Source organism: Mangifera indica, chromosome 14 (assembly GCF_011075055.1).
Source record: "Mangifera indica cultivar Alphonso chromosome 14, CATAS_Mindica_2.1, whole genome shotgun sequence".
NCBI lineage: Eukaryota > Viridiplantae > Streptophyta > Magnoliopsida > Sapindales > Anacardiaceae > Mangifera > Mangifera indica.
Genome location: NC_058150.1, coordinates 5,291,749 through 5,304,282, shown reverse-complemented (window position 1 = coordinate 5,304,282; position 12,534 = coordinate 5,291,749). Strand labels below are relative to the sequence as shown.

The 12,534-nt window shown below is 32.9% G+C and overlaps 3 protein-coding genes across 3 annotated transcripts; 2 read left to right on the top strand and 1 right to left on the bottom strand.

The window, feature by feature from the left end:
- Positions 1-61: 61 nt before the first annotated feature.
- Positions 62-1,432, top strand: LOC123195614 (uncharacterized protein At4g28440-like). The gene is made up of 2 exons (XM_044609425.1): positions 62-408; positions 1,013-1,432. The coding sequence occupies exons 1-2, from the start codon at positions 174-176 to the stop codon at positions 1,195-1,197; spliced, it is 420 nt and encodes a 139-aa protein (XP_044465360.1). The 5' UTR covers positions 62-173; the 3' UTR covers positions 1,198-1,432.
- A 3,774-nt stretch (positions 1,433-5,206) lies between these two features.
- On the top strand, positions 5,207-7,356 carry LOC123195433 (cytochrome P450 CYP72A219-like). Its single transcript, XM_044609115.1, has 5 exons — positions 5,207-5,526; positions 5,614-5,834; positions 5,913-6,160; positions 6,258-6,645; positions 6,726-7,356. Exons 1-5 carry the CDS (start codon positions 5,262-5,264, stop codon positions 7,146-7,148), a joined length of 1,545 nt encoding a protein of 514 aa, XP_044465050.1. The 5' UTR covers positions 5,207-5,261; the 3' UTR covers positions 7,149-7,356.
- Positions 7,357-9,192: 1,836 nt separating this feature from the next.
- LOC123196563 (26S proteasome non-ATPase regulatory subunit 2 homolog A-like) lies at positions 9,193-10,474 on the bottom strand. The gene is made up of 5 exons (XM_044610620.1): positions 10,372-10,474; positions 10,077-10,292; positions 9,634-9,693; positions 9,331-9,444; positions 9,193-9,246 (listed from the first exon to the last, which is right to left on the bottom strand). The coding sequence occupies exons 1-5, from the start codon at positions 10,417-10,419 to the stop codon at positions 9,193-9,195; spliced, it is 492 nt and encodes a 163-aa protein (XP_044466555.1). The 5' UTR covers positions 10,420-10,474.
- Positions 10,475-12,534: the final 2,060 nt, after the last annotated feature.

Sequence of the window (12,534 nt, the reverse complement as noted above, 5' to 3'; positions counted from 1 at the left end):
ATGAAACATGGACACGTGTACAGGTCCTTTCACATACCCAAAACGACATAGCCGAAGCACTGACAAACCCTAAAAACCAACTCTTCATTTTTTGTACTTGTCGTGCTCTTAGACGCTGCAATTCTCCAGAAGACGAAACCTTAACTCAAAGAAACCTAGGGCAATTAGTTGCGATGGCAACAGCGAAGAGAAAGCCAGTGTTCGTGCAAGTTGATCAGCTGAAGCCTGGCACTAGTGGCCACACCCTTATCGTGAAGGTGGTCTCATCGAAGCCCGTGCCCGTTAACAAGCCACGTGGCTCCAGATCATTGTCTGCTCTCTCTCAGCCTTCTCGACCCCCTCGCATCGCCGAGTGTCTGGTCGGCGATGCGACTGGTTCCATCTACTTCACCGCCCGCAACGACCAAGGTACACTTTATCTTTGTGCAGCTGTTCTTGTTGTATGTAGTAATTAGGGTTTTAAAGTTTTGATTTTTGTGTAAATTAATCAATCTGGGGAATTTTATTTCACTTAATCGTAGGTATTTGTAATGCATGGTAATCCAAAGGAAAGAAATTGAATGTTCAAATGTTTGCTGAAGTTATATCTAATTGTTTCAGGGAAATGAGAGACCTAAGTTGACATTTTTATGTAGCTTTATGAATGGCAATGGCAAAAACATTGAAATTATACTGCTTTAAACATAAAATTGCCTTATTTTTTTATTGCAAACGCTAACTATATGAATTTGAATGAAGTTTCTCAACAACAGGATTGAGGAATTCTTTCTAGCTTTGTTTCTTATTTCACTTAACATATATTAATTTTTGTGAAATAATTAGCTTAAAGCTGTTCATAGTTGTAGCTAGTCCACCTAACTTGGGTCATTATAACTACTGTACCCAACGTCGGTGCTTCTAAAAGTCATTTGCTTTGTGTTTCAGATACTTGTGCATATGGGACTCTGCATTAATTGTTCTTGCTTGGCTGTTTGCACAATGTTATGGTATTGATGGCTCTGTTTGAATGCAGTTGACATTATGACACCAGGTGCCACCGTGATTCTGCGAAATGCCAAGATTGATATGTTCAAGGGGTCGATGAGGCTTGCAGTTGACAAATGGGGACGGATTGAAGTCACTGAACCAGCTAGCTTCGAAGTTAAAGAGAATAACAATCTCTCCTTGGTTGAGTATGAGCTAGTTAATGTTGAGTGATTGGTATATGTTTGGAGGTGAATATTTTTGGGTTAGCATTACTGAAGGTTTGATTCTTGTTCCCCTGTTATCTGGGGTTTAATTTTCTATATGAATGCAGTAAAAAGATCTTGCTGAAGATGTTTGTCAGCCTTGATATTGATATGATAAACGCAAGTAATTTAAGTGTCAGATTGGGAATTAGATTGGGTTTGAAACAGATCAGTTAATGCTATCTTTTTATTTTTACTGCTAATTTAAGATCATCAGATTCTTGTTTTCTTTTCTTTTAATTAATTTTCTTCTGGGTGGGTGATGTTATGCCACTCTTATACTGGTGCCTTACTCTTTTTAACATCAAAATCTGATGACCTCAGCTAAAGCAAAGAAAAATTAAGGGAAACTATAAATTGCAAAATTTCAGCAGTCATCTTGGCAAACTCTTCTAAATTCTATGTAACTTTAATAGGCAAAAAACAGTTCAAGAACTCACCGGACATTCATCATACATCAGGAGCTTATTTGATACAAGATAGTAGCATCGTCTGTAACATCAAAATCTGAAGATAAAAAATTGAAATACATGAGCAATGAACAAAAGGGAAGTAGATTATCTTCAGGACAAAATCCAAGAGTCAACCAATTCATCATCTAGGTTTGGAACTACAGAAATCCTACTTGTCTCTTCCGCAGGTCATTTCAAACTTCTAATGTATCTGCAATTACTGCCATAGAAAGCAGAGTTTTGTACTTACAACTTGCTTGATTCCTCTGAACATGCATTACACATGATCATTGCAAGCTGATTATATCCGTATTCTATCTTCATTATCACTATGATCCTATTCTCAAACCAATTTCAGTCAAGAAAATGTTTATAATACATGGACACTCAAGAAACATGATCAACAATCAAAGTAACCAAGTAATATATTCCTAACAGCATTACAGAGGTCTTGAGAGGACAATTAGTGGCTTTATGTTTTTGGTGATCATCCTTGATCTAAGCTATAACTGAATGAATTCACTAGAAAGCCACAGGATCCACCAAGTTATATATATAGAATATCATCTTTGAGGGAGATAAAATCAGCACTAGTCTAGGTTTAATTCTTGGTCAGCAGAATAGAGATGAATGAAAGAATAGGCATCACTTTTAGCGTAATGATAACACTGGCAGCTCTGTTTTTTTCAGATGGTGAAAGAGAATACAAGATCTTATATATTACTTCTTCGTAAACATGTACAGAATACTCCATCGTTTCTAGTTTGGGTTTCTTTCAATGCAGGAGAAAAATCCACGTTTCCGTGAGAGTGGCGACTCTGATTATGAGGATGATGATCAGAAGCGGTGAGCTTAATGATTCTAATGTTTTCTATAGGCAGCCCAGCAGCTTGATGAAAAACGCCGCATGCTGCTCAAATATGGGAGGATCTTACAGTGTTCTTGCAACAACTCTAAAGCAATCTATTTTTGTTTGATAAGCCTAGTTTATAGATTGGGACAAACTGATATGTGTTCCTTCTAACATGTACTAAGATTATTGTAGTTTGCAGTTCTTGTCATGAAATGCAACCTGTAAGGTAACTGCAGGTATATGTAAACATGCATGCCCGCCTGTTTGTGTTCCTTCTTCTGTGGTTTGTTTGGTTTCGGTATCAAAAGGTTATTACAAAAATAAATTATTTAAAAATTTATTAAATATAAATTATTATTATATTTAATAAAATTAATAATAATTGATAGTTTTAAATAATTATTTTCTTTGATTGAAATAATAAAATATTATTTTAATAAAATCTAGATGGTAGTGTTATCTTTTTATATTATTTGACATATCGTTATTATTAATTTTTTTTAAAATAAAATGATAAAAATAATAAAAAATTAGAGTTCAAAAGTAATAAGCTCTCTTGATGCTATGATTTTCTTTCCTTAGGCGAAGACATGTTGGCGGTCGTGCTGGGGCTGTCCAAAATTTGCACAGCGCACCGTGCTAGGACGCGTTGGGCGAAGGCCGGCGGAAATGCGACGAAATTCAGTTTGGTGTTTTTATGCTTGATGACAAATGCAATCCAAAGTTTTCTAGATTTTGTTTTGCAACGCTTTTACTTAGAGATGTCAATGGGTCAGGCCGGACTGACTCCAGCTCGGCCCATTATATTAATGGGCCGGGCCGAGGCCTGATACCTAAATAATAATGGGCCTTTGGGCCGGGTCGATCCGTTAAAATATAAAGACCCAAAGCCTGACTCATATACTAACGGGTTTTATTCGGACCGGGCCTTAAATGGGTTTTATTCAGGCCGGGCCTTAAATCTTTTTTCTTAAAAACAAATAAAATACAATATAATTATGTATATATATTATTGATTTATAATTTAAATATATAAATAATAAATTATGATTAAGTAAATAATTTTAAATTAAAATAAAAAATATTAAATTATATAATAATATATTATCTACCTATAAAAAATTTATATAAAAAGTATATAACCATAACATTATTTAATAAAATATAATCATGGATTTGTATTTTTATATTTATCTTTAATTTAAATTATTAATCTCATAATGCTAAATTGGCTTTAGGAAAGAGCTCTAGGCTTTGCTTTTAAGTACCCCCTCAAAGTTAAGAAAATCCCGATATATCCAAGAGTTTTTGATCGCGACAAATATACCTTAAAATTTGTTTATTTTATCATAGAGTAATATTATATAGGTCTAGTTTTGAGTATTTAGATAATATATCATTATATAATTAGATATTACTCTATATTTATTTTAAAATCACTTAATTATATGATAATATATTATTTAAATGTCTAATTAAATATTCAAAACTATATACACATTTTATTGTTTTATTATAATACTATGTTATGTTCTAAACTTGCCCCTAAGGGCCAGCTCGAATAATAATAAAGTGGATTTAAAGTATAAGAGGGTAAATATTCAAATCCCTTCTTACAATATTTTAATATTAAATTCTTAATTTAAGTAATTAAATTATTTTTTTAAAATTAAATAAAATATATATAGCCAAGTAATTAGTTGGTATAATTTTTAATTAAAAACTATAAACACATAATTAAAATTTTGCTTCTACCAGGAAAAAATAAAAAATTTTAATTATAAACAGTATCGTATCGGGTCGGGCTAACCTATAGGCCTAATATTAAAGCCCAAGGCCCAGCCCGACACTCTACAATACCAGGCCGAGCTTTGTCGTGCCTAGGCTTTTTATCGTGTTTCGGGTCAAACCTTCATTTAACTCCGCCCAATTGACGTGTCTACTTTTACCTGATAATTAAACCATTATAATTCTCTTTCTCAATGATTAAACCTTTTCGTACTCATTTCTGTTGTTGTCAATTAATTAGTAGGTGTATAATTTAGTTCAAATCATAAAATTAAATTAAATTATTTAAAAATTATTATTTAATTTAATTTAATTTATAAAATAGTTTAATTTGAATAAAAAATTATTTAAACTATTTTTTTTAGTTTAAAAGATTTTTAAAATAAATCAAATTATAAATCATATTTTTTTAAAATACATAATTATAACTATATTTAAAAGAATTTTTTAATAAATAATTAGATATATTTTATATTTATTTTATATGCTTATATTATGTTCTAAAAAATTATAATTCAATTAATTTTATTAAATAATATATTTAAATAATTTTAATCAATTTAAATTAACTCAAATCATATTTTTTAGATTTATTTAAAATTTAAAATAATTTAATTTAAATAATTCTTTCCAGATTAATTTAAAAACTCTGAAATTGTATGAAATTGGACCGAGTTCACTCCTTCCATCAATGAATGCGGTGTATTTCGTCATTGATGATGTACTTTTTTTGTATTTATCTGTAAGATATTTCTAATTTTTCGTAAAGAACAAGTAAGAAAGTAAGAATTAACCTAACCTTATTTCTTGGAGGAAATTATCGTCCAATACTGAGTGGACACGTTATATGTCAGTCAACTGTCAACTGCCAACAATATATGAAGATCATCTGAATCCATCCATATCCGTTTAACGATAACAGAAAGAGAGATTGAAATTATGGCAAGTATGCTTTTAATTTTAGCACTGATTATACCAGTAATTTGGTGTCTAAAATTCCTGAACAAGATATGGTGGACACCGAAGAGGATAGAGAAGCAACTGAAGAAACAAGGGATCCATGGACATCCTTACAGGTTGTTACTTGGTAATATGAAAGAGATGATGAAGCTAGCAAAGGAAAACAGGCCTAACCCTACTGGATCCACCCACGATATTATGCCTCTTGTCAATCCCTTTCTTCACAAGTTGGCTAGCTCCTACAGTAAGTGGTTGCTTTCTTTGATGTTCTTCCTCAAAACTAAACTAAATAATTCTTTCAAATTTTGCTGATGAAATAAATTATATACAGAGAATACGTTTGTAGTTTGGTTTGGAACAACTCCCCGTGTGGCAATCATGGATCCCAAGTTGATAAAAGAGGTGTTATCAAACAAATCTGGTGATTTCCCCAAGCCAGAAATAATTCCATTGGTAAAGTTGTTTGCCACTGGCCTTGCAACTTATGAGGGTCAAAAATGGTCCAAACATAGAAGGATTATCAACCCTGCCTTCCATATGGAAAAGCTAAAGGTTCTAACTCTCAAACTCTTTATTTTTCTTTCTATTTCTTATATATCCATTCTGATTCTCATTTGGCGCAATTATTAGCAAATGTTGCCTGCATTTTCTACCTGTTGCGAAGAGCTGATACAGAAATGGGACAATCTAGTATCTGGGTCGGGAGGTTCTTGTGAACTGGATGTGTTTAAAGAGTTTCAAAACTTCACTGGAGATGTTATATCAAGAGCAGCTTTTGGGAGCAGTTTCGAAGAGGGGAGATTGATATTCTTACTCCAGAAGGAACAGGGGAAACTCTTTTTACAGGCTCTGGCTTACGAGCAATTCCCACTGTTAAGGTGCACTCTGTCTTTTTCTTCTCACTGGATCAGTAAAGTTTAAATTTGCGCACAACTTTCACTGACAATGTTTTTGTCCTCAATCTTACTTGTATAGGTTTCTTCCCACCAAAGTAAACATAAGAATGAGGCAAATTTATAAAGAAGTTAGAACCTTATTAAGAGGAATAATAGAGAAAAGAGAAAAAGCTATACAGATGGGAAACATTAGTGACAAAGAAGATTTACTTGACCTGTTGTTAAAGACTAATCTCAATGAGCTGCAAGAGAACCACAACTCAGATGCCAGTATGACAACAGAGGATGTGTTTGAAGAATGCAGACTATTTTACTTCGCTGGTCAGGAGACCACAACCAATTTGCTTACATGGACTATGATTTTGTTGAGCATGCATATCGATTGGCAAGAGCGAGCGAGAGAAGAGGTCTTGCAAATTCTGGGGAAAAATAAACCAACTTTTGATGATTTGAACCACTTGAAGATTGTAAGCATCGCTTAGTTTCAAAAACTATGTATTTTATCCTTTTAAGACATTAATGATTGATTGTTCTTGCTAATTGTAAGGTGAATATGATCCTGCTTGAGGTTCTGAGATTATACCCACCAGCTTGGCTTATTCGAAGCATAGTCAAAGAGACGAAACTGGGAGATTTCTGTTTTCCGGCAGGAGTTGAATTACTTATGATGATGGACATTGTCCATAGGGATCCTGAACAGTGGGGAGAAGATGCAATGGAATTCAACCCGGAGAGATTTTCTGAAGGTATTTCCAAGGCGTCCAAGGATCAGGTTTCATACTTCCCTTTTGGTTATGGACCAAGAATATGCATTGGGCAAAACTTTGCAATGCTTGAAGCTAAACTGGCCATATCACAGATTTTACAACACTTCTGGTTTGAACTGTCGCCTACTTATACCCATGCTCCTTCTCTTATTCTAACGCTTCAACCCAAGTATGGCGCCCAGATCATCTTGCATAAACTTTAAGGGAAAGTTGAACACCAGACACCCCTTGAATTTCTTGTCGATAATCATCAGTAAAAAGAGGGCACACATGTTTTGTTGTGCATTACCATATGTTGTCCAAGTTTTTAATGCAGTAGATGGCACTAGCTTTGTTCTAAGCAATCTAAATGACAAGAAGGGCCATTGCCACTCTATATGGTTGGCACATGGCAAGCATTTTAAATTTCCATATGCAAGGATCTAAGTTTTCTGATGGACATGTCTTTTCTTTTTTGAGCAGAGCTAATGAGAAAGGGAAAAAGTAAAACAAGACAAAAGCCATCCAACTACAAAAGACACCCCTTTTTCCGGTGCAAGGTTCATTGTATATACTGTCATGATAATGGATATCTAATATTTTGTATTTTGTATAGGAGAATACGATTTTATAAAATAAAATAATAAAATATATAAAATAATAAAAAATTATAATTATCACATAATTTACCACTGCCTTAAAAAATATCATAAATATATTTTAAAAATTTAAAATTTGTGATATATTTTTTATTATATCATTATTTTTAAAAAATATATTATTTTGTATTAATAATTTATATCATATTATAAGATGCATATTATATTATATATTCATTATATTATATTAATTTAATAAAATTTATAATACATATTATTTTTTATTTATATCATATTATATTGTATGATACATATCATATGTTGTAATATCCAGATAACATGCAAAATAATCACTCACAAAATAAGGCTCGTTTCTTTCCATTGAAACAGCGGTCAAATGTGAATTTATCCAATTTACACCAAGTGAAATTTACTTAAAAATCTTTCCAACTCAAGAACTAACCAAGCATTAAACAGTCTAGGCATGTTATCACTCATAATTTCAGATGCGACGTTTAATCCCAGCAATCTGCTCTGGCCACAACTTGGGACCAATTAGATTGATCTCAATCTGCTAAATCCAAGTTCCAAATTGAACCTAAGTTTCTTCCAAGTTCTAACTTTCTATGAACTTGAAACCAATAGGTAAGGTTGCTGAAGGCACTGATAGAAATGAGCACCACAAGCACTTGGATGACAAAATTAGTGTTCTTCTCTATATTCTGGGTTTTCTTTCAAGATGACATAGCCCTCAAGAAGTGGCGAAAGGGGTATATACCTGCAAAGAGACAAACTGTTAGTATGAAAAGAACTAGTAATAGAAGGTTGAGCTAATGATAGGAGGATAAAAGAAATCCGACTTTTCAGTAGCCAACTCTGCTCTATCACCAGCGGCAAGAAGCACAGGTGTTGATTGGGTCTGAAAACCAGTGATGGTCTTGGGGTCAACCAGCCTGACCAACAACATCGACTGCTTGTCCCACCCGGACAGGTACAGATAAAGGTTTTAGATTTTCATCCACAGTCATTAACATTCTTGGCTGTCATTCATAAAAAGAAACAGACATAAGAACTTATAGTGAGAAAAAGTTAATTCAAACATCAGAAAGATGACAGAGTCCAGACGTGTATAATGATTAAAGCAAACCTGCAATGCCAAGGCAAGGAAGTATAGAACATACTGATACTTCCCCACAATGACCGCTTTCATATCAAGACATGCAAACAGCATGGTTACTGTACCAGCCAAGGCAGTCCTGTCCAGAGGAAAATTTCATATATTATTTGTTAAGTGACAAAGCAAAAAGCTCTGAGTACCTCTTCACTTTACTTTTTTGCCACTAACTCGGAAGGTATAGTTTGGCAAGAAGAAGATTACTTACGGTGATAACAAAAAGCGGTCAGAATGGTATGGATTAAGAGTTAATAGGCCCTTTCCTAAATGTACCAGACCTTGAGCTACTCGGCACCTGCAAAAGGAACCGAAATTAATCGAAGAAGATTACTTACGGTGATAGCAAGAAGCGGTCAGAATGGTATGGATTAAGAGTTAATAGGCCCTTTCCTAAATGTACCAGACCTTGAGCTATTCGGAACCTGCAAAAAGAACCGAAATTAATCGAAGAAGATTACTTACGGTGGTAGCAAGAAGCGGTCAGAATGGTATGGATTAAGAGTTAATAGGCCCTTTCCTAAATGTACCAGACCTTGAGCTATTCGGAACCTGCAAAAGGAACCGAAATTAATCAATCGCAAAACAGGTCCCACAGAAAATAAGAAAATTCTAACACAAATTACAAAAGATTACACAGAACAGAAGGTTGGCATCTTTGTAATAGTAGCTTGAGAGATTGCGAAGCATGCCAGCTATTCGAGCATTGTTGGTCCCCGCACCAATCAAACCTAAGGAGATAACTGCAGCCTGAAACATTGAAACAATGGAATTTAGTAACTGCAGCCTGTAACATTTAACGATTGGATTCAGTCTACATAGGTTAGTATGAAATAACTACAATTTTAGCAAGTAGATAGTAGCATATGAAGTGGATTTTTTTAAGAAGGGGGAGATAAGAAACAAAAGAACATGAAATTGATTATAAACAAATCATACCATTGCTACTTCTGAATCGGTATCATGGCTGAGCCTGCTCAAAGTGTCCATAACATTAACCTGGAAAACATCCACCAAAAACGTAGTGAACAAGTCAAAAACATTGAAAGAGACTTGTCAACAGGTTACAAGACTGCGACTTTTGAGTACTTGGCAACTAAATTTTTTAGCAATGGGTCAACAGTTTTCTCATGTTTCAAGGAAGTCAATTCCTAGTAGAATGAGTTGACTTGAAAACCACAAGGCACTTACTGATTTCAAGAATCCTCTCAAACATAAAGTTAATTCCATGTCTTACTTTGCAAAACCAAATTCATGCATTGCAACACTTACTATTAAGTGAAATTTGTATTTTCAAACTTCATCCCCCGACAAAGCTAAACTCTACTAGAGCTTAATACCGCATATAACTATCTTAACCAAGACCTAATGAAATTAACTACCTTTGGGTTTGATATACAGAGGAGACCAAGAGCCAATGGAACTGCACGACGTATATTCTGCTCTCCATACTGCAAAAGGTGCTCCAATGATCGAATTGCCATCTCAACGCCCAATTCTTCAGCCATAGCCACCATAGCTATTCCAAGAACAGCAGGTCCCTGGTGGGTTTCACCCTTCTCAAGATGTTGAGCACAGTGACCCAGAAGGTTTTGAACCTGCACTAAGAAAGAGTTAACTATTCAATGTACATAAAATCATTTCAAAAGGAAATTGTAGGGCCTTGATAAAAAAAACCTTGAGGACATTTCCAGTTCCAGCATAGGCACAAGAAAGAAGTGTCATATAACAATATTTTCGTATCTTAACATTGAATGTCTTTGAGACTTCAGCTGTCGCCTCCAAACTTTCCTGTTGTCCACCGAAAAAAGGATTTCAAAATCAATCATAAAGTTTACAAGGTTCCATATTCTCACAATCAAAAATATCTTTGCTCAAAGAGAATACTAAAAGCCAAGTAGGGCAACCAAAAAAAATTTTGGATAATGAGAAAATAATGGAATTTCAGACAAAACACCAATAGTTGAGATTTACCTGTTTCCCCAGGTAAAGAAGACCAAGACCGAGAGGTAAGAGTCGAGTGACGGGCTCCCCTAATCAAAGTTACCAAGTAATATATTCCTAACAGCATTACAGAGGTCTTGAGAGGACAATTAGTGGCTTTATATTTTTGGAGATCATCCTCGATCTAAGCTATAACTGAATGAATTCACTAGAAAGCCACAGGATCCACCAAGTTATATAAATGGAATATCATCTTTGAGGGAGATAAATTAAGCACTAGTCTAGGTTTTATTCTTGGTCAGGAGAATAGAGATGAATGAAAGAATAGGCATCACTTTTAGTGTATTGATAACACTGGCAGCTCTGTTTTTTTCAGATGGTGAAAGAGAATACAATATCTTATATATTACTTCTTCGTAAAAATGTACAGAATACTCCATCGTTTCTAGTTTGGCTTTCTTTCAATGCAGGAGAGAAATCCACGTTTCCGTGAGAGTGGCGACTCTGATTATGAGGAGGATGATGATCAGAAGCGGTGAGCTTAATGATTCTAATGTTTTCTATTGGCACCCAGCAGCTTGATGAAAAACAACGCATGCTGCTCAAATACGGGAGGATCTTACAGTGCTCTTGCAACAACTCTAAAGCAATCTTTTTTTGTTTGATAAGCCTAGTTTATAGATTGGGACAACCTGATATGTGTTCCTTCTAACATGTAGTAAGATTATTGTAGTTTGCAGTAGCTCTAGTCATGCAATGCAGCCTGTAAGGTAACTGCAGGTATATGTAAACATGCATGCCCACCTGTTTGTGTTCTTTTTATGGTTTGTTTGGTTCGGTAATAAATATTACTATAAAAATAAATTATTTAAAAAATTATTATATATAAATTATTATTATATTTAATAAAATTAAAAAAATTAATATATTTAAATAATTATATTTTTATTAGAAATAATAAAATAATAGTAAAATATTATTTTATTTAAGTACTTGATTAAAAATCAAGTTATTTTTATTTAAAAAAATTAATAAATAAAAATATAATTTTAATAAAATAAAAATAATAAATAATAATTAAATTATTTTTTATATTATTTAATACATTATTATTATTAAAATTTTTTCTGAAAGATAAAATAATATAAATAATAAAAAATTAGTCTGCAGTAGTAATAGGCTTTCTTGGTGCTATGATTTTCTTTTCCATAGGTGAAGACATGCTGACGGTCGTGCTGGGGCTATCCAAAATTTGCACGGCGCACCGTGCTATGGGCGTGCTGGGCGAAGGCCGGCGGAAATGCGACAAAATTCAGTTTGGTGTTTCTATGCTTGATGACAAATGCAATCTCGATATGACCAAAGTTTTTCTAGATTTTATTTTGCAACACTTTTACCCATAGTTAAACCATTATAATTCTCTTTCTGCATGATTAAACCTTTTTGTACTCATTTCTGTTGTTGTCAATTAGTCAGATATGTGTATAATTCGATTTAAATTATAAAATTAAATTAAATTATTTAACAATTATAATTTAATTTGATTTGATTTATAAAATAATTTAATTTGAGTTAAAAAAATTTTAAACCATTTTTTTTTAGTTTGAATGATTTTCAAACAAAACAAAACTATGAACCATATTTTTAAAAAAAATATATTTATAATTATATTTAACAGAATTTTTTAATAAATAATTAGATATATAACTTATTTTTTAATATTTATTTTGTTATTTTCTTTATATGTATATAATATTTATTTTATATGTCTATATTATGTTCTAAAAAATTATAATTTTATTAAATAATATATCTGAATAATTTTAACCTATTCAAACTATAATTGAAATTAAGTCAAATTGTTATAAATTATAAGAAGAAAGTATGGACAAAGAA